This window comes from Periplaneta americana, chromosome 12 (assembly GCF_040183065.1).
Source record: "Periplaneta americana isolate PAMFEO1 chromosome 12, P.americana_PAMFEO1_priV1, whole genome shotgun sequence".
Taxonomy (NCBI): Eukaryota; Metazoa; Arthropoda; class Insecta; order Blattodea; family Blattidae; genus Periplaneta; species Periplaneta americana.
The window spans coordinates 136,968,866-136,992,345 of record NC_091128.1 but is presented as its reverse complement, the minus strand read 5'-3'; the positions used below and the strand labels follow the sequence as shown (position 1 = coordinate 136,992,345).

Below are 23,480 nucleotides of genomic sequence, written 5' to 3'. Positions count from 1 at the left end.
AATTTATTCTCTAATAATAACACTGATATGCTTCCTAGCAATTCTCAGAACTTGAGGCGATACTATTACGAAAATGGATCACGGTTACACCACATACCGCTTAGAAACACGAAGCAACCAAGAATTCTTAAAAAGATAACGTACTTCTGAGTTATATAATTGATTTAGTTTTAAAATATTTAAAAGTTCTTGTAAAAAAATTATTTAAGTAAAAAACCTCCAAGATTTATGTGTTTATAATAGAATTTCTGAAAATATGTATTTACATAATTTTTTTGTGAAAATATGTGTTTTTATGTGAAATAAAATTCGGGTTTTAAACTTGAAACTTCATGTTCGGAATTTGTTAATTGTATTTTATCACACGCAAAAAGAATATTTAATTACATAGAAATCCGCTTATTACTCATCACATTACTTATCATTGTAAGAGACTTCGTAAAAAAATTTATAAATTTGTTAATCTTCGATGCTACTTACCCATTAGAGTTCTACGAAATGTTTATTTGGCCATTTTTCAGTGTATCATTCAATATGGTATTATTGTTTGGGGTGGAAGTACAAAATTTAATCTTAGTCCGTTAAATTTACTACAAAAGCGAATAATTAAAATTTGTTTGAAGAAACGTTTTGATTATCTAACTAAATTAATTTATTCTGAATTTAATGTATTTAATATTGAACAAATTTATAAATATACTCTGTTAAAATTTTATCATAAAAATCGTAATAAGTTTATATTACAGATACATAATCATGACACAAGACGAAATAATAATTCAACATTAGTAGAACCTAAATGTTTCACATCTGCTGGTCTAAAGCATAGCATTAATTTTGGCCCTCGTTTGCATAATTCGCTAGCTAAATTACACCCAGAACTTCTAACATGTAACCCACTAACATATAACAAGAAAATTAGAAACACGTTAATGTCTTCAATTTGATTAAATAAATTCATAGCTTATGTGTATGAATTAATCAGCCTATATTATTTGTATTCTATAATTTTGGAATTTATATTTATTTATAAATTGTCCTACTTTATTCACGTACGATATTATTCTTCTCTATGTTAATATTATGTTATATAAATTCATTGCCGCTGTTATTTAAATTTTTATTTCCTATTTTATTTTATTTCATTTTCTATATTCCTCTTATATTAATATAGGCCTATTATATTATATAATTTCACTGTAGCTGTATTTTAATTTTAGTTCCTATTTTATTTTATTTTGTATATTATCTTATATGCCTATTAATAATATATCTGAACTGCGACCGAACACGAGCGCTGCTCATTCGGTTCTCAAATTTTGTTAATATTACTGTAACTCCTTTTTTATATTGATTGTATTATTTTATTTCTATTTCTATTGTTGTAATTATATTATGTATTCTGTATGTTTAAATTTAAATAATAATAATAATCTATATTAATAATCTATACTAATAATAAATCTGTAGCCAAACTTTTTCTGGTAATTTTCGATTTTCCAAAAATAATTGGTGTTAACATGTATAATTAACCATCCTGAAACAGAAAATCGCTTTTATGAAATTTTTGTATGTATGTATGTATGTATGTATGTATGTATGTATGTATGTATGTATGTATGTCTGGATGTTTGTTACCTTTTCACGCGATAATGGCTGAACCGATTTATATGAAAGTTGGCATATAAATTAAGTTCGTTGTAACTTAGATTTTAGGCTATATGGCATTCAAAATACTTTATTTAAAAGGGTGGTTATAAGGGGGCTTGAATGAAATAAATCGAAATATCTCCCTTATTATTAATTTTCATGAAAAATGTTACATAACAAACGTTTCTTTCAAAATAATTTCCGATAAGTTTTATCATATACAAAATTTTGATAGAACTGATATTTAATGAGATAAATGAGTTTTAAAATTAAAATAACGCCATCTAAGGCGCTGCAATCAAATAAAAACAAATGACTTCGTCTATGAGGGGCCTTGAACAACAACAATCGAAAGATATTAAACATAGCCTACAGAGAATGTTTCTGTGTTTATATGAAGTAATGTCGGAAGCTAATTAATTGTTTAATTATTATTTCACATTGGAAAGTGTAGTTTCTCTAGATGGACATAATTCTATAATGTTAGGCTATTACAGTAACTTCTGAAACATATAGCAAGTAATATAAAGTATACACATTGAAACTAAATTATATGTCAATCTTCATTAAACTATGGTTGCATGCAATAACAATTAAGAAACATGTTAAAGGAATTGTCATTGCACCAAATGATTGCTCTCTGGACCAAAATGACCGCATTTTAATTATTTAAATACAATTTAAATTAAGTAACATATTAAACGATTTATCCTTCTATCAGACACGAATGTTCCCTGGATCAAACGTCCTATTTTAATTATGAAATTACTTTATATTTATTTCTAACAGGTGCAGCGGAGCGCACGGGTACGGTTAGTAATAGGCCTAATAATAAATTTGGAAGCATGGCTGGTTGTTGTTTTTTTTCCGAAGTTTTCCTCAACTGTAAGGCAAATGTCAGGTAATCTATGGCGAATCCTCGGCCTCGCCTCGCCAAATATCATCTCGTTATCATGGAGGTCCAGACGTTACTTGAAAATTTCGAGAATTATATAAATATAAAAATAAAGAGGTTCATGTATTGTTTTCTTCCTAAGTGTATGTCTTTCACTGCAAACCTAGCATTCTCCAATCTTTCCTGTTTTCTGCTGCTCTTGATCTCCGCGTACGAATCATTTCTCTTAATGTTGTCAATAAGAGATTAATGATGAAGAAATGAGGCGGAATGATAGTGAAGATAATGGAATGCTGGAATGTCACAAAGAAGAAAGAGTAGTACAAGGATTGTTTGGCCACTACAGTTCTCATAATCTCAACAAAGAGGCGCTGATCCCTCCGCATCTGTACTTTTTTCTACCACGTCCTTATCTGTCTTGGAAACTGATTGGTGTTTAATATCTGGTCGCGGGGGGAAGTGAGGAACCAACACAGAAAGGGACCGCCTGTCAAGCAACTCAGACGAGTTAAGATTGATGGGGCGGTAACATCAGAGGCCTTGATAAACTTCATATGCGTGTCTGATGATAACACATGCTTGCTACTACTGTTAGGTGTCAAGATTAAAACCTCCTGTCGCTACGTAAACACGGTCGGCCACAATTATTTTATGGTGACGGAAAACCCACCGAAGTTTAGTCTAGTTACCCATATAAGATCTAAGTCATCCTGCTCGTACAATCAGTAAAAATTATTTAAATGAACAAATAAACCGTTATCGCCACTTATATTTCATTCTAGCTTCAAGACTAAAGGCTGGTTTACAATAAACCGGAAACGAGAATCGGAACGAAAACGAAAACGGTAAAATTGTTAAAATGTGTACATTTAAATGTGAGCATTCACAATTAACGAAAAACTTGCCGGAGCCCGGGATCGGGAACGGAGAGTTGGCCAAGTTTCAACTTTGGCGTTTACGTTTCCGATCACAGCCCACTAGATTCATTATATTGCCATATAAAAGCTATTTTGTCGTGTATATTTTGTAGCAAGAAGACCGTGACATAACCTATGCATTATTTTGTTATGTGCTGTGCATCATGGACCAAATTTTATTTGACGAGATTTTAATATTGAGTGTTGAGGAAAATCCTCACCTTTACGATAAGCGGTGCGCCTCGTATAAAGATGAGAAAATGAAGGAGAATACGTGGCTTTCAATAGCTGCATCTTTGAACACCGATCGTAAGTGAATCATATTTTATTGCTGTATTGGTTGTATTACACACTACATATTCATGCTTCAATTCAATAACTGCTGTTGTGTTCATTTTTGTTCTATTACAAATATTGAGTGTTCAGGAAAATCCTCACCTTTACGATAAGCGGTGCGCCTCGTATAAAGATGAGAAAATGAAGGAGAATACGTGGCTTTCAATAGCTGCATCTTTGAACACCGATCGTAAGTGAATCATATTTTATTGCTGTATTGGTTGTATTACACACTACATATTCATGCTTCAATTCAATAACTACTGTTGTGTTCATTTTTGTTCTATTACAAATGTTTCTTCTCTAATTATTTTACGTTATGGTAGACTTAAAATATGTTGTGATAATAAAGATGCATGGGCATATTTATAGTACCGTACCTAATGAAATGTTTCAGTTGAAATTTAGAAGTTGGTTAACCTGTGTTTATGTTGGCTGCCTTGTACTCATGGGAGAACGTCATTGGTCAATTGTACACAAATGACATCAGAATGCGTAATATCGACTTTACATACCGTTATTGACATACATATCGATATGCATAGTCGCCTATGTTCTCGGTTTATTGTGAATCAAAAATTTTCATATTCACGTCCTCTGCTTCTGGTTTTCATTCTGGTTCTCGTTCCCAGTTTATTGTGAACCAGCCTTAACTTGGGCAGTGCCGTCTTAACGCAGTTGCCCAGTGACCATACGAGCATAGGAGCCCCATGAAAATCTATGCACAGAAGATAATTTAATACAGTGGACTCTCCTAAGTTCGACAAAACAGAATTGAAAGTTCAGTCCAATAAGGGTAGGCAATGAAATGAATACAAATTCTTATTGGTTATCCATCAACGAATACAGTACTGTACTTGCATTTCCTGCCCGCCCCGAGACTTGTGTATGCGCTTCTATAGTCCCGTCGCTCTAATTTCCGGCAGCCAATCGCGTTGCAGGTCGGCTACATTTAAACGTGTGCGTCTTGTGATTCGCTGATGAAAACCTCATTCATTTCTTAAGGCTCGATAAATACTTAATATAATCGCCCGCCATTTTGGCTCTTTCATTGGCATTCGCAGAAAGCACATGAAGACGTTATTTGCCTCTCAATTATTTGCCGAATTACAGTGCGTTTGATTTATTATCATAGGAGCTACGACATGATAATGTTTAACGGTGTGGCAAATAGATTCCTCGTATGGTAGCTCGGCAACGAAAGAACAAAAATGGCGAAAGATACTACCTACCTAGACTTTATAGAGCCTTCACTTCCTAAGGTGGAAGCAAAGAGGAGGAGTCACGCCGGGAATAACAGCGTCGCGACTATAGTACCACAGTGGGTTTCGACAGTTCCGTTTTACAAACGGCACAATTCTTAAATAGAAAAAGAAGAGTTCATTAATTTAAAATCAGTGATCAATATGGATGTCCTAATCAATAAAATATTCTGTTTTCCTTTAACAAAAGTATCACTACAAGACACAACCAATTCTCATTGAAATGGCAAAACCCTTTTCTTAGTGCCCGTGTACATAATGTCTGAGTCCGATTTATTTTCAATATCCGCCGACATGATCATATATCGGAATATTTTCTACGACTCTCCTGGCTCCGCTTGCAAGATCGACGTTTAGTACATTCTCTTTGCCTGCTATATCGAATTATACATGATTCCACACCCAACTGCCTTGCCTCTCGGTTTACTCTCCTAGCTTCACATCATAATCGTAATACACGTTCACAGCACAATCTGTTGCTATCAATATCACGTCAGCAGACATCTCTGTACTCAAATTCTTTCTCAATAGCCATGGCCCGCTCATGGAATTCACTACCGCTCGAAATCAGGGGTAGTCTTAGTCCTCAGTTGTTTAAAATTAGGTTGTTTAGAAATATTTTAAATGCAAAGAATTATTTTTTAGGTATAATTTTTATTTATTATTATTAATATTAATATTATTATTATTATTATTATTATTATTATTATTTTACACAGTCATTACTTTATTTTTCCATTAACACTTATATCTAGGTAATTGTCATTGTCTCAATGTAACAGGTACTGTGCTGATCATACTAATTCCACTATTCCTTTAGTTGTGAGATTATATTCATATGTATTAATTATATATATGTTTCTTTTTTAGTTAATACTGTATACTAGAATGTATTTTCCTGTTTTTATTATGTATTCAGACTCTTTTTTTTTGTGTATTTTTTTATTATTGATATTTTAAAGTTAATACTGATTGTGTATATGTATTCAATCTCTCTCTTTTATTTAATTATGTTTATTATTATTTTTAAGTTAATATTCGTATACCGGTTTGTATTTTTCTGTATGTGATTTGATCCTGGTTGAGTGGAAGAGAAGGCCTGATGGCCTTAACTCTACCAGGGAAAAAATAAAAACTATTATTATTATTATTATTATTATTATTATTATTATTATTATAGGGGCGTGTCTAATTCTCCTACGTAAGCAGTCGAACTATAGGATGTGGAACTTGATTTCTGTGGAACTTAGAGTTCCCACTGTACCGTACTAATTTTCCTATCATCCATTTCAACATTCAAATCTCCCTCTAACTCGGTAGAAAAAAAAATAGGACTTGTAATAGGGAACTGACTATGTCTGCATTCGCAAGAGAAATGTTGCCCTTTTTATTGCTTGGAATGTTACGGAAGCAGGATATTGTAACGGATTCACGGGAGAACATTGAGGACTTATTTAACTCCAAACCAACAGACTCTGAATCGAAAACCTAGCGCAGCGTTGGCAAAGAGTTATTGATAATGTAGGAGAATATATTACTTACTTACTTACGTACTTACTTATTGGCTTTTAAGGAACCCGGAGGTTCATTGCCGCCCTCACATAAGCCCACCATTGGTCCCTATCCTGAGCAAGATTAATCCATTCTCTATCATCATATCCCACCTCCCTCAAATCCATTTTAATATTACCTTCCCATCTACGTCTCGGTCTCCCCAAAGGTCTTTTCCCCTCTGGCCTCCCAACTAACACTCTATACGCATTTCTGGATTCGTCCATACGTGCTACATACCCTGCCCATCTCAAACGTCTGGATTTTATGTTCCTAATTATGTCAGGTGAAGAATACAATGCGTGCAGCTCTGCGTTGTGTAACTTTCTCCATTCTCCTGTAACTTCATCCCTCTTAGCCCCAAATATTTTCCTAAGAACCTTATTCTCAGAAACCCTCAATCGCTGTTCCTCTCTCAAAGTGAGAGTCCAATTTTCACAGCCATACAGAACAACCGGTAATATAACTGTTTTATAAATTCTAACTTTCAGATTTTTTGAAAGCAGACTAGATGACAAAAGCTCCTCAACCGAATAATAACAGGCATTTCCCATATTTATTCTGCGTTTAATTTCCTCCCGAGTGTCATTTATATTTGCTACTGTTGCTCCAAGATATTTGAATTTTTCCACTTCTTCGAAGTACAGATGTCTCAAACTAGCAAGCTGTCTCGTTCGCGCAGGCGCATAGAGCACTTCTCCCCTACCACTGTCCGCCTACTGCTGTGCACTGTGGACTAGAACGGTACAGCTCAGTTGTAATAACAGTTGAGAAGGCTGCATAGGGAGGGTATATCTTGAATACATTGTCAAGAGGTCAACTTTTCAGATAATATGACTATACCTGGGTATCGAAGCCTAGGTGGGCCCCTGTCCGTTAGCTCTACTACTTCCCCTCTCCAGGCAGCTTCCTAGTTTAAGGCATCTGTATAAATCTCCAACTTTTATAGTTCCATTTCGTACAATATTCTGATCACGAGACATAATCATATACTTAGTCTTTTCGGGATTTACTTCCAACCCTATCTCTTTACTTTCTTCAAGTAGAAATTTGACGTTTTCCCTAATCGTTTGTGGATTTTCTCCGACATATTCACGTCATCCGCATAGACAATAAGCTGATGTAACAGGAGAATATATTACTCACCAATTTCTATCTTCTGTTCACCTCAAATAAAAACTATCGTCAAAGCGAAAAAAAGCTACTAACTTTTGCACCAACTCAGTAATTGATATGATGCAATATTTGTAGGCCTATAGGCCCTGTTACTTCGGTTCTAGTGAACAGCTCTTCAGAACCGGACATTTCCTTATATGAATTCCTAAAATACAGACATTTCCAACAAGTTACACGTTTCGTACCTAACTTTGTAAATAATAGGTAATTATTGAAGAATTTAAGCGATGAATTACGACAGCGTTCTTGTTGCAGACGTTGAAAATAACTGATAGCACACGCGTATCTTAATTGATGATAAAAATTTTATCTGGTCCAAGACAAGTTGGGAAATCACTCTCTCAAGTGTTGTTAACTTGCGTAGGCCTGAGAACACTTGAAACCACGTGTTTTCCAATGTGACTCGTCAAAACGTAGAAACTCTCTTCTAATCTTATTAACGAGAAAGGAACAATAAACTCAACGAATCGATTTCTTTACTCAGAACTTTGTATTGTTTATAAAGTATCAATTACATTACATGAAACATTCGATCCTTATGCCTAATCAACAGAAACTATCGTAAGATTCGGTACTGTGTACGAATCATGTTTATTGATGACTGACTTCCTGTGTAAAATAATTTCCTTGATTAAAAATGTTTTGAGTAGACACACATGCATAAATATCTACACACAATGAACATACATGCATACATATCACAGAATAAATATTTAAATTATCTCATTATTATTATTATTATTATTATTATTATTATTATTATTATTAGTATTATTATTATTATTATTATTATTATTATTATTAGTATTGTTATTATTATTATTACTACTATTTCTTACCAATGTTTATTATTGTCTCACTAACATTACATATCCAACTTTCATTATTTACTTTCATGTTGTTTTATTGTCTAGATATTAATGTAGTCCACACCTGTGGAGTAACGGTCAGCGCGTCTGGCTGCGAAACCAGGTGGCCCGGGTTCGAATCCCGGTCGGGGCAAGTTACCTGGTTGAGGTTTTTTCCTGGGTTTTCCCTCAACCCAATACGAGCAAATGCTGGGTAACTTTCGGTGCTGGACCCCGGACTCATTTCACCGGCATTATCACCTTCATATCATTCAGACGCTAAATAACCTAGATGTTGATACAGCGTCGTAAAATAATCCAATAAAATAAAAAAAAAATATATTAATGTAATAACTATGTAACCAATTGTATTCAATTACAATTAGAGTCTGGCTGGGAGAAAGAGAAGTCCTACTGGCCTTAGCTCTGCCAGATTAAATAAATAAATAGCTATTATAGTATAAATCGCAATATAGCGAACGCCAGTAGGGGAAGTTATCCCCACCCACATGAAATGTGCATTCGACACAACACTCGCCTATCACGTAGAGTGTCTGGTGAGCTAGTAGGGGAAAAGTGGAAGAGGTCGTGGGCGGAGCTTCTACGTTCGCTATATTGCGATTTGCCCCTATTATAAATTATCAAAAAAAAAAATACAGCGTGTGCAGATATTTCCTTTGACTTATACATGGTTGTCACACTTTGAACTACCTACTATCATACGCATGTTCAAATAATTTCATTATATTAGTGACATAGTCTACAAAACTATATCATTATTTAAAGAACATAAAAATTAGGAAAAGAAAACTGCAATCACATTAGATATTTAAAAAAAATCGTTCAGACAAGTGACGTCTGGAAATGTTCCCAAAATGCTGGGTGCGTTCCCACGTTGGATGGCTATTGCTATTCGTTGCCGTAGATAATTGGTGCAGTGAGGGTCTCTAGTATCAGTCACCAAACTTCTGCCAATTTCGGAAACTAGGTCTTTTGCCTCTTTACACCAGGAGCTATTGTTTCAACAGCAAAGACGATGAAGATGTGATTGTCAACTAGATGGACGTATTTACGACGTTTACTGCGTACGGCAGATTCTGCTGCAGAGCTTGCGATTTTAGAAGTTTACCGCAAGTGCAATGGAGCTAAGGTATCCACGCATGCCGTATCCCACATTAGCGATTTTCCTCTCCTCCACGAGACCAAGGTTAATCCATCAGGACGCTTTCCATCCGTGAGATTAATCTCAGTGGGTTCTAAAATAGCAGGGATACCAGAAGATGTTAATGCTTTCTTGATTATGTTGTTAATTGTTGAATGTTAAAATTATTACATACCTACATACATACATACATACATACATACATACATACATACATAGGCCTACATACATACATTATTCTTATTTGTATCTTTTGTAATGTTCCGCGCTGTGGCGTCGTGGTCTAAGGCATCCTGTCTAGTCTATATTGTTTTCGCTGTAAGAAAAATCCTAATGTAAACACTAGCATGTGGCTGTCATACCCGTGATTGGCTCCCAGACGAAACACTCACATGACACAGGAAATTATAGTTCGTATTTGGAAACCATAATCTTGTATTATTTGAAAGTAAAAAATTGAATTCTAGTTCTTAACTACGATGAAACATATAACTTCACTCATATGTAAAACGATATGTAAAAGAAAAGCTACTTTTATATTTTGTTATGCACTATGAACGCGGATGAATACCAACAGTAATACCGAGGTAGTCTGTTCTTGTAACAAGCTGGCGTCACTTGAGCTCCTAGTTGTTCACGTAAGCACGTGGTACTGAAGTATAGCTTCTGCACCGTCAACTGTCCAATGTGAAGACATAAGACTTAAAAATAATTTAATTGCAGTAATTATAAAGTAAATGTTTCCTAAGCAGACGAATGCATAGTAGTGAGGTTACGTCTACTTGACGAGTAACGGGAAATGTTTAGCATGAAACAGAATGTACAACAGTAGGCGGGGACACGTATTGAGAATCTATGGCGCCAAACAGCGGCCAATGAAGCCTCACTTCAGTCACGTGCTATTGTTTACATTAGGATTTTTCTTACAGCGAAAAGATTATAGGACTCGCATTGCGGAATGCGCGCTGGTTCGAGTCCTCATGGGGGAAGAAATTTTCTCACGAAATTTCGGCCAGTGTATGGGACCGGTGCCTACTCAGCATCGTGATGCACTTGGGGAGCTACGATAGGTAGCGAAATCCGGTTGCAAATATGTTGATGGTGGAGATATTGATCATGATAGTTTACGCTTGGTTTTCTGTTCAGGTACATAGATAACTGTTCTATCCCAGGGAATGTCTTTCACTGCAAACCCAGCATTCTCCAATCTTTCCTGTTTTCTGCCTTTATCTTAGTTTCCGTATACGATCCATATATCTTAATGTCGTCAATCATCTCATATCTTCTTGTACCCCGAACTCTTCTCCCACTCATCATTCCTTCGAGTGCATCCTTCAATAAACAGTTTCTTCTCAACCAGTGACCCAACCAATTTCTTTTCCTCTTCCTTATCAGTTTCAGAATCATTATAGATTTTTTATGAAGTAATTTGTCATACAGAATAATATCTGTAATATTGACAATTAATATTTGAGGAGAAAATTTCGCTCCGGCACCGGGGATCGAACCCGGGTCCTTGGTTCTACGTACCAAGCGCTCTGACCACTGAGCTACGCCGAATTCAATCCACAGCACCGGACCGAACCTTCCTCCTTCAATGTTTCCCTTTGTGGCCTGACTCCAAGTTAGGCATTTATTTGTTGACGTATATGTCCAATGTCAACTGCCATTAAATTAGGAGCGCACTCAACTGAGTGACTTGTTTGGCCGGGATTCCGCAGTTAAGTGCACAGTAATCTGTACAGACATATGCACTGCATATGATTGAATTCGGCGTAGCTCAGTGGTCAGAGCGCTTGGTACATAGAACCAAGGACCCGGGTTCGATCCCCGGCGCCGGAGCGAATTTTTTTCCTCAAATATTAATTCAGAATCATTCTTTCTTCACCCATTCTTTCCAACACAGCTTCATTTCTTATTCTGTTTGTCCATTTCACATGCTACATTCGCCTCCATATCCACATTTCAAATGCTTCCAGTTGTTGGTAACAGACCTAGGGGTTATTTTGAATTATTAAAAACAATGGTATAGTGATAGTTTTAACTGGTTTATCTCCTTAAATGTACCACAATATTGCTTCCTTGCTTTCGGTGTGTAGGCGAATTCGACGTTCTAGCAGTTTAACTGCATGATCAACCCTTCTAAATAAATTTGTTCCAATAATGACGTAGTTCTACTTTTAAAATTAGTAGTGTAAAAGTTTGCGTTTCAGCGGGCTTGTCTTATTAATTTAAGTGGCATGAAAAGTTTCTAAGTAGTTTGTAGGAGATTTATTAACAGACGTATTAGTTGTAGCGATGTAAGAGATACTGGGATTTGTCCCCTGTTGGCAGCCTAAGTTACATGGGATTAGTGCAAAGAAGTTTCTTTTGAGACTGTGACTATAAATATAACGTTAGTAGAAGACAGCTTCTTCGCACCCCACTCGTTTATGTCACACTACGTTTATCACATCTTAAAAAAGCGTTCTTCAAACGGCGTGCCAAATGTTTCACTTTACACAACTTTGTGTTCAGGGTGGTACATAGTGTATTTGTCAAATGTACTTTTACTGATTCGCATTTTCACATTTACTCTTACGAAATTTTCAACTGTGACGTAACAGATTGCGTTTCTGAGGCCACTGTTCGAATGACGTTATGAGAACAGATTTATAACATAACGTGACGTAGATTCGAATGGCTGATTATTTTTTTGTCTGTAGGAAGTTTTGCGTTATATTCAGGCTTCGAGACTTTGGACCCGATACAATAAGTTTACTGTGCATGTACTATAGGTTGTTGACTCGCTGCAGGTAGTGAAAGGTAGAGTTATGTTGAGGTAATAACGTTGCTGTTTAGAGTAGAGTACGGTAGTATGGGGGAACACACACATAAGTACATTCTGGAAGTAAATATACATTACACAATGACAATGTCAAAAGAATATGAAAAGCATTTATTCTCCTTTCCTTTATAAGCATTTGTGTTTAATTATACACAGTGTTAATGGTGGAAATAAACATGTAGCAATTTTAATTTCTCCATTTATCCTATTGATCGTCTTTAGGAAGTGCAGTTACAGTACCGAATTGCAATGTACTACAAGATATATTTTCAGTGTCTCAAACATAATTTTTTTTTTCCGTTATCTGCCAAATACAGTTTTTATTGTAAAAAGCTGCGCTCTACATCGCATGACGTGATACGAGCAAAACGAAAAAACCTAACATCAATACAGTCTCTAAGGGACAGTCCTTTATTCTCGGGTGACTCTATGGCCACTAATTTGCTGTTTAAATTACACAATGTTCCATATCCGTTATTTTTACGTAAAATTGATTTCCACTTCTGTTTTACACGTTCAGTAACCGGTGTACTTTGTGTCTCATTAATTCTCTGTGTCATTTCCTCAACTAATTTGAGGGCTTCCGGCATCTCTTGCTCTGACTTTTCTAACCGTGTAATAGTTTCGGACACAGTTTGAAAATAGGTTTGTATGAAAACCAAATAATTATCTGTCAGAACCTTCAAATCCGGAGCGTTTTCCTTTGCGTATTTGTTGGCATTCATTCTACAGTACCCCCACCCTCTGTACGCTTTACCACTATACTCAGTACGCCGTTATGCGGATTTCCCACTGAACTGCTCTATCGGGTCCGAAGTCTCGAAGCCTGGTTATATTACTACGGAATGAAGAAAGTTCACAAAATGATATCTAAGTTGAGATAATTTTAAAGACCTTTATGTCACTTTAGCAAGACATCTATCCCAGCTTATTTATGTGTGGTTAGCCGCAATAAATGAGGGGAGGCTGTTAATTCTACTGACAACAGAAAGCTCGCTGCGACGCTCTATTTCTGTTTGTCTCCAAGCAATCCGCGACTTGCAGGTGACTGATCCTTATTATTGTGTCTGAGCTTCATCTCGCTCCCACTTTCGTAAAATTCTCTTTATATTTGGATACTTCTCTTCCGCGATATTACAAGCTGTTGAAGTAGAATTGAAAAATTCCTGGAAACCTAGCATAGCCATGAATGAGGCAAGGAGGAAGCTTCGAGAGCGGCTGGGAGGGGAAGACTACGTCCGACAAGTGGTTATTCTCATCTCGTTCTGTCGTTCGACCGCAGTTGAAGCACCAAATCCCGATCGTGATCTTGTCAAAGAACGAGAATGTAATTTTCATCCCTTCGTTCGAACGGTCCAGAGAGAAGGCTTAGGGAGGCACCTCTTCTTCAAACATGAGCGTCAGAACGATTTTGTGTGTGTTTTATATCTGAAGTAATAGGAAAATAGATTGTGTTTGGAGCGCGAAGGAACTTCCGCCAGGTTGAGTGCGGACAAACGACTCCGGAATATTTTAACGTTAGTCCATTGTATTTAAGAAAAGTAGATTTATGAGTTCAGCATGTAGACAGATAGCCCATAGAACTGAAGTGCCTGTTCTAGTTTCCTCATAATTATTTAATGAATAACTGAGAATTGCTGATGTTGGCAAGGGAAATCCTCTTCTACTAGCCAACCTTTTCGTAGGTAATGCCACAGTCTAGTATATACAGTCACGAAGCTCAATACTTACTAAATATGCATACATAGACAGTTGAAATATGCATCCATAGATAGTTGCTAACCACCAGGATCGCTTCTATCGACCCTTTCCCCAGCAGACGATAAAATTTATTGTACTTTCGATATCGAATTCTTTTGAAAAAATTAACACCCTCCTTCCACTATTGAAATATGAAATACAAAAGGTTTATATATTATTTTCATAAAGTATATATTATATGTTATAAACTCACCTTTCTGGATCTTTCGGAAGAAGGCTAACTCTGACCTCTTTTTCTTACAATATTTATAGTACCACAAACGTCTCCTTGTCTCATATTATTATTCAAATTATTGTATTTTAGCCATTTACAGTTATTACAACCGATAACGAACATTTCACAATTTACACAACTTTTCACAACAAAGCGAAATACGGCACAGTCAATGCCTTTTCGATCTAGACCAGGCCGTAATGTATGTTCGGGTTTTCTATTTCAGTGTATGTAGCTCAGTGAAATATTATATTATAACTTTATTGCGTATCATTACTAAGTTTTATTTAGTGTAATGTGTCCATAAGTTCCGTTTACTTCTTGTTGCATAATATGTTGCAGAAATAATTACAAAACTGTGCTATTTTAATGTGAAGAGAATTTTACGTGTTAACATAATCTGTTCGCATCAACATTTTAAGTTTAGAATGGAAGCTATTTTGAGGTTCAATAAAAACGAATTTATATTGTGATTTTAATTAGCACATCTACCTTCCTTAATTGTAGACAGAAAATTTACCAAACTACTCCTATGAAATTAGATAAATACAATAATTCAGTACTCAACTGTAGGGTTAAAATACAGACAAATAGAATGTGACGGGTGTCATACATGACATTATGTTTAATTGTAATGTATAATTGCGAATATAGGAATATAAGTTAAATATAGTAAACATAACCTGTAATTTCCATATGACATAACATACATATGTAGGGACAAGGGCATTGGAGACCACTAAAATTAAACAGAAAGGGGTAACCGGTACAGTAAATATAACCTATAATTTCAACATATCTAAATATCCGTGCGGTGCAACTGAAAATTATTGAATCGTGCATAAATGAATGTACAAGAATTTCGCAATATTTAATCGAAATAAATGCAGGTATTACACATACGAACAACGTAATTATCACACCAAAAATAATATTACACCTTAATTCGCAAGTGAATTATGTCTGAAGTGTCTCATAATCATTGTTTAAAATTCTATTAAAGCAATTACATTACATTTGAGAGAAATATATGTTACTCTTTATGCATTTCAACTAATTTATATGGTTGAAACGCCGCCCTCGTGATCGGGTTAAGCGATTCACATGGACTGCCCTACGGCCTGTATTAGATCACGATGGCAGTGACACAGTCTATTGTTCCTAATAATCACAGCGCTCCAAGCGGCTAGCAACTATCGCGATAAATGCAAAAAGTCATCCCAAGCTTCGTGACTGTATATACTAGACTGTGGTAATACCACTAGTGCTGTTCATTTGGCGATAAATTCATGTGCAGCACAGGTATGAGTGAATTTATGACAGCAGGAATGTTGTTTGTTTAAATCAGACATAGGCACTATGTTTCCGCACGTAACAACAATACGTTCAAATTATGAACTTAATTTAAAGAAGCAATTGAAACACAACTGCAGGAAGATCCTTTGCGCTTATATTTATGTTTTCTATTTAAGAAGATACCGGTACTAAGATAAGAAGTCAAGATTCTGCAAGAACTGGAAGGGATGAAGTAACATTAGAGGCACCGAATAGAGATATGTCAGTGGGAAGAAATAAGGGACAGGAAGTTACAACTTAAGAGGTTGGTGCATGAGTGACAAAACGAAGGAAAGTGATGAAGTGAAAATAGTATGCATGAGTGACGAAATTTAGTAAAGTGATAAAGTGAGAAAAGTGACAGTGACAGAAATGTCGGTAGGGCAAGGGAATAATAGTGAAGAAGGATAAGATACAAGTAACAGCCAGAGAGTGATAATAAGTAAGTAGTGATACAAATATAATAGGCCTAAAGAAAGTGGGAATTGAAATATAAAGAAAGTGTAGAAACCAGTTCGTCAGAAAATATAGAGATTAGATTAATGGGAATAAGTAGTCAGCGAACGTTAGTGATTCAAGTGAATAAATAGGTTAACAAATATGGAAGAGTTCAACTAAGGTAAACAGTGTTGGGAACAGTTGATAAGAGATTGAGAGAAGTGATTGTTTAGTTAAATGATATTAGTAAGAATAAGATAGATAACTAGGAAAGGGAGGGGTAAGTAGAAAAAGAAGAGAGGGAAGCAGAGGTGAGGGACGTGATAGAAAAGTTATCAGAGTCATTTATGTGTATAATAGACGGATGCTTAAAAAAGCGTAAGCAGAATATTATGTATCCAAGGGAGTGAGGGCACTAGGGCCTACATGCAGAAATGTGAAGGGCCATCACGACCGATGTAAGCTGTTGGAATAAATATATATCATATCATATCATATCATATCATATCATATCATATCATATCATATCATATCATATCATATCATATCATATCATATCATATCATAGCATATCATATATCATATCATAGCATATCATATATCATATCATATTATATCATATTATATCATATCATATCATATCATATCATATCATATCATATATCGTCACCTGAAGCAAGAACTAGGTAACTCAATTTTCCCTATTTTGAGATATTTCCTATTTAATTATTTATTGCACTAAGGAATATGCCTTGTTATCTTTTACCTATTTGTTACATTGGAAAAACATATGTCGCTGGTATCGTTCGATCAGTTACCTAGTTCTTGCATTACATTCTTTGCTATTTTTGCTATGCTCTAACAGAGAACACTTAAAAAACGCAAATTTCGAGTTACCTATTTCTTACATCCACATGACGATATCATATATGATATGATATGATATGATATGATATGATATGATATGATATGATATGATATGATATGATATGATATGATATGATATGATATGATATGATATGATATGATATATAATATGATATATCATATATCATATCATGTATCATATCATGTATCATATCATGTATCATATCATATATCATATCATGTATCATATCATATCATATCATATAGGCCTATCATATATCATGTTTTCTATTTCTTCACCCGATCTCAGCCATGTTTGTTTCGCAGGTCACTAAAATTGGTTGAGCGTTAGGACTGCAATGTTATTTGTGACTACTGTACTGATTGTACAGAAGAAAATTGCAGGTTAGATACGATAATTCGTATACCACAATTTTGCGTTGTCCTAAACGACTCTGGTTGAAATTCAACGGATTATTAAACACAATTGCTGAATAGGATATGAGTGAAATTGTCACTAAAATTCCAGGGAAAAAATCCGATCTACTGGTCTTTAATAAACCATCATTGTCAACAATAACAGCAGCAGCAGCAGCGATTAGACAGATTCGCCTTTGTGGCTCTAAATTAAATTGTAAGACTTATACGAGAGCTAAGATTTGGTCTTATTCTTCTTTTATATCCTTTTGTTTAGATGTAGGTCTAGTTAACCTTTCCGAAATGAAATTTCTTTCATCGTTTCCGAAGGACCATGTCACTTCTTTTAATATAATTTAATTGATATTAATATGAGGCGATATTAATAAGTTATTGACCTAATATTGGAAAAAGTTATTCTATCTCAAAACAAATGTTTATTTACTCAATACAATCACTCTTTAACTCTATACACTTACATTACTTCGACGATCAAATTGTTGCTTGCTTTTTAGCGAATTGAATTGCACGCATCACATAATTGTAAAAGTGAACCGTAAATAATGTCATTACTTTCAGGGGGTTATTCTTTGGGCTATTTGAAACAAAAAAGTTTAATACATTATTTGCTCTTTTCTCTTCTTTTCGAGAAAAAAATTATTTTATATGAAACATTTCATAGCGTATTTTGAGAAAGCTACTGAATTAATTCCCAATATGCTCAGTGAATTTAAGAGAACAGTATTATGGTAATAAAAAATTGAAAGAATTTTAGTTTTGTCCTTTAAATGTGCAGAAATTTGAGCTGAACAAATGTAGCTTTTAGTTCTGAAAAGGAATTTGAAAATTTTACATTTGTTCTGATCAATTTCAGCACATTTAAAGAACAAAATTAAAATTATTTCAATAATCTATTATCATAATGAACTGTTCTCTTAAATTGACTAACAAGCAAACATTCTTATAGTGGCAGATAAAAAGTTATTTCTTTCTTCTATGTTAGTTCAAACACTCGTGATGCCTCACTTCGATTACTGTGATATTCTGTTTACTGACCTAAGCGTTACTTCGGCGCAGAGACTGTAACGTGTTCATAATATGTGCATCCGTTTCGTGTGCAATATTCGCCGGGCTGATCACGTAACACCATCCCTCGAAATGTTGTCCTGGCTCCGTCTAGAAGATCGTAGGAAAATCAACTGTCTTTCCCTTCTCTTTCACATATTGCATTTATCCACTCCTGTCTATCTTGCGTCTCGTTTTAAAAATTTATCCACCCATCATAACCTAGACACACAATCACAGCACTCCTCAATATTATCCATTCCCTCCCACCGAACATACTCATATTCATCTTCTTTCACTGTGACTGTTCCTCGGCTTTGGAATTCCCTACCGAGTAATGTCATGGACTGTCAGACATCAAACCAATTTAAGAAAAGACTAACGAAATATTTTTGTAACAATTCTTGGTAACAATAATAGCTCTTTCAGGTTTCTCAATGTTTAATGGTTATATATATATCGCAGAATAAATATTTAAATTATTTCATTATTATTATTATTATTATTATCATCATCATCATCATCATCATCATCATCATCAACACTATGCCTTACCAATGTTTATTATTGTCACACTAACATTACTTATCCAACTTTCATTATTTACTCTCATGTTGTTTTATGGTCTAGATATTAATGTAGTAACTATGTAACCAATTTGTATTCAATTAGAATTAGAGTCTGGCTGGGCGGAAGAGAAGGCCTACTGGCTTTAGGTCTGCTAGATTAAATAAATTATTATTATCGTTATTGCCATAATTATTATTTTCATTATTTTTATTATTATTATTTTATTGTTATTATTTTATTATTATTATTATTATTATTATTATTATTATTATTATTACTATTATTATTAGATCTATTATTATTATTATTATTATTATTATTATTATTATCATTGTCAAAATAAGTGCCTGTACAAATTTTGGCGACTCGAACGCAATTAAAAGGGTCGTTAAAAATTAAGTTTCCTGGGTCCATTCACAGAAAGAAAACGCAATTTCGTGGAAAGATTTATTGGAACAGACACAACAATTGTTGAGCTGTTTTTCAACATATCTGCCACCGGAATTGAGACATTTCTCATACCGTGGGATCAATTTTATGTCGTAGAAGTCTGCCGCCTGGGATCGGAACCAGTGTGACAACCGTCTGCACCTCTCTGTCGATTCCATGGTATGGCAAATATTTCAATTCCGGTGAGGAATACGTTGCAAAATAGCTCAACATTTGTTATATCTGTTCCAATAAATTTTTCCAATGAAATTGTGTTTCTTTCTGTTAACGGCTCCAGGGAAACTTATTTTTACGACCCTTGTAGTTGTGCTCAAGTGCCAAAATTTGTACAAGCATTTGTTTTGACATTATTAACATGATGGAAGTAAATTAAAATCATCAGTAGGCCTACCAGTTGCAGAAGACACAGCCCTGCAGTATATATTGACTACACCCCACCTCTGGCTACTAGCAACAGGCATCTATAATGAACACCGTTCAAAATACCCCTCATTTCTCGTGAAAAACAACTGAATAGACTACAGTGGACTATAGTGGACTTTATGTTGTCAACAAACAGCTGAATACATTAAGAAGATTGATTGATTGATTTATTTATTGATTGATTGATTGATTGATTAACATGATGGAATAAAAAGAAAACTTTACCTGCTCCCATGAGAATGTTTGCTTGTGAGCATATTGGAAATTAAATCTTCCAAAACACGCTGTGAAATCTGCAGTGCTCGGGAAAAGTGACATAAGTCAGTTTCCACAAAACTTTTTGATAATTTATTGACAACTTACACTGGTTTATGTCGATTTGATTTTTTCTGTATGAATTATTGTAATGGGAGAAATACTTATGTATTTTTTTCCAAGCGAGCAGATGTTCCGTAAGTTGTCAATAAATTATCAAAAAAGGTTTGTGGAAACTGACTTGTGTCACTTTTCCCGAGCACTGCAGAAATGTTTCATATGCAACCGTTTTTATCTCTAAAACAAAGCAAAAGCAAGAAGAATTTATTGTACTAAATTTTTTTGTTTGAAATACCTCAAAGAATAACCCTCTGAAATTAATGACATTACTAGACTTCGTTGAATTGCCACACGCAGCATGCAATCAGGTTGCCGATGTACGGTAGTATAGAGGAGGTGAGCGACCACCCGGTCTCGTAGTACAAGCAGTTCATGTTAAGAGTTGTGACCGGCCCAAATAGATAGAGCAACTACACCTAAAGTATACCTATGTAAGCACTTGTTTTTGCATGACTGTGGTTGGAATAGTCAAAGCTTAACACTTGTTCAGTGCAGACAAGAATTCAATCAAACATACTACAATGAGAGTGTTGCTGTTCCGAACAATTGACTCTGGAATATCCTTACCCCCGCAGCCAGTCTTGACTCGTTAGAAAACGAGGTTGGATGCTGTTAATTATTATGCAGATTAGTACGGAAGAATAATGGAGGTAATTGATGCATTGAATAGTACAGACAGTTCCACTGTTGCGCTGTAAAATCATTGCCTTCTGAACAGCTATTGGAAGATATTCTGTTCATTGATTCTAATTTTAAAATCGTGTACAAAAGCATCACCCTGTTAGAATCGTCTAAAGTACAACTCTCAGAAGCCCTTAATATAGTGGATAAAGTATTACAAACCGTTATCCAAAATAACAATTCACTAATTTCAGGAAAAGTGAATGTAAGTTGAGAAACATTATTGCTAAAAATTCTGCCTATTCACAACTTCGTATTACAAATGATGTTCCATCAGGTCATGACAAGACGTCTGAAGTTGGTGTACTGAAAAGTAGTGACTTTCGGTTCTTCAAATATGCACCTATTACATCGTTTGATGTTGAACGTACATTTTCCCAATATAAAAATTGTTAGAGTGACAATCAGAGGAGGTTACTTTGCAGTCGCTCAAAATGTATCTCACTCTTCACTGCAATGCACATATTCAAGGATGATGTGAGTATATTACATTAAATTTTAAGAGTTAATATATCTCACTATAAAGTAATTGTGTATTTACATGTTTAGACATTTCCTACTTCAATGATCATTCATTATATTTCTTGAATGCAGGATACAGGTTTTATTATAACCGCAGTATACTGCTCAGTGTTTACATCAGAGGTAAACTCCATCCATTGCACGCCCCCTTCTCATACAGTCTATACCGAGTGCGTAGTAAACCTTGCGATTCTCGTGGCAGTTCCACGAATTCTAGACATTACTTACGGTTCGTCCTGTAAAAGTAACTTTCTTAAAAGTGAAGGAACTAGAAGAACTACTTAAGAAAAAAGCGAACAAATTTGATTGTATTTGACCCTATGATGATCAAAGGTTCCTGGAAGAATCAACCTGCATAGAGATAAAGCGTGCACTCTGGGGAATCGTACCTTTCCTGTCCCGAGTTCTACTCCTGGCGGGGAATGTGAGCTGGGTGTGATCCATGGCTGCGACTGCCATGGTGTGGGCATTGTCGCGGAAGTCACCGGTCTCCGCCCACACTGCAAAGAGAAATCGTGCAAGTGGCTCCATCTTCAATACCAGGCTTAACTTTACCATGCAGTCGGTACACACAGAACATGCACAGTAGTTAGAGCCAACGAAACTTACAGGTTTCATCTACTTCATGTTTCATATAAGTCAGTGATGTCAAAGCAAGCGCATTTTTCTGACCTTGACGTCGTGCGCGGGCATCAAGCGCTAAGTATGGAAAGAGGAAGGGTTGTGTATATGAATAAGAAGCCTATTGGATTAAGAAAACAGTGGTGCACAAACTTCAAACGGAAGGTGAAATGTTATGTCGTTATTTTTATATGGCCTCTTTCTGATTGATATTATCTATATTGTCTGTAAAACAAAAGTACTAATACCAATTTCTTAATATTGCACTTGTGTTGTAAACGTTAATAACATACTAAAGAGTTAAGAAGATATATTCACATAAATTCCATAGTAATACAACTATATGATAAAGCGTCGTAAAATAACCTACTAAAATAAAAAAAATACAACAATACTGTAATAAATGGATGAAATACATCATTCATAAAGAAAGTGATATCCCAAAAAAAGAGATTGAGTATGGCATGATAAGAATTTATAAAACAGTTATATTACCGGTTCTTCTGTATGGTTGTGAAACTTGGACTCTCACTCTGAGAGAGGAACATAGGTTCAGGGTGTTTGAGAATAAGGTGCTAAGGAAAATATTTGGGGCTAAGCGGGATGAAGTTACAGGAGAATGGAGAAAGTTACACAACACAGAACTGCACGCATTGTATTCTTCACCTGACATAATTAGGAACATTAAATCCAGACGTTTGAGATGGGCAGGGCATGTAGCACGTATGGGTGAATCCAGAAATGCATATAGAGTGTTAGTTGGGAGACCGGAGGGAAAAAGACCTTTAGGGAGGCCGAGACGTAGATGGGAGGATAATATTAAAATGGATTTGAGGGAGGTGGGGTATGATGATAGAGACTGGATTAATCTTGCACAGGATAGGGACCGCTGGCGGGCTTATGTGAGGGCGGCAATGAACCTTCGGGTTCCTTAAAAGCCATTTGTAAGTAAGTAAGTAAGTATGGCATGATAAGTTGAAATTGATATTGATGGTACCTTTAGCCTTATAAAAGTAATCAATAAACTAATCAAAACAATATCACAGTACAAAGTAAAGTTACCTAGGTGCTGTATATGTTTTAAGTGCAACTAATATTCCATAACAAAACTCTTATC

At 35.2% G+C, this 23,480-nt stretch overlaps 1 protein-coding gene and 1 non-coding gene across 3 annotated transcripts in view; one reads left to right on the top strand and one right to left on the bottom strand.

Annotated features, from left to right (window-relative positions):
- Positions 1 to 23,480, bottom strand: part of Ptx1 (pituitary homeobox homolog Ptx1) — a 343,282-nt gene that overhangs the window by 176,962 nt on the left and 142,840 nt on the right. Inside the window, exon 2 of one of the 2 annotated variants that reach the window (XM_069842122.1) lies at positions 22,132 to 22,242. The exons of the other annotated variant lie outside the window; for it this stretch is intronic. Coding sequence (XP_069698223.1) covers positions 22,132 to 22,242 — 111 coding nt within the window. The remainder of the gene's footprint in view (positions 1 to 22,131; positions 22,243 to 23,480) is intronic. 2 annotated transcript variants of the gene reach the window in all.
- On the top strand, positions 11,567 to 11,639 carry TRNAY-AUA (transfer RNA tyrosine (anticodon AUA)). The gene has a single exon. It is a non-coding gene; the product is annotated as a tRNA-Tyr (tRNA).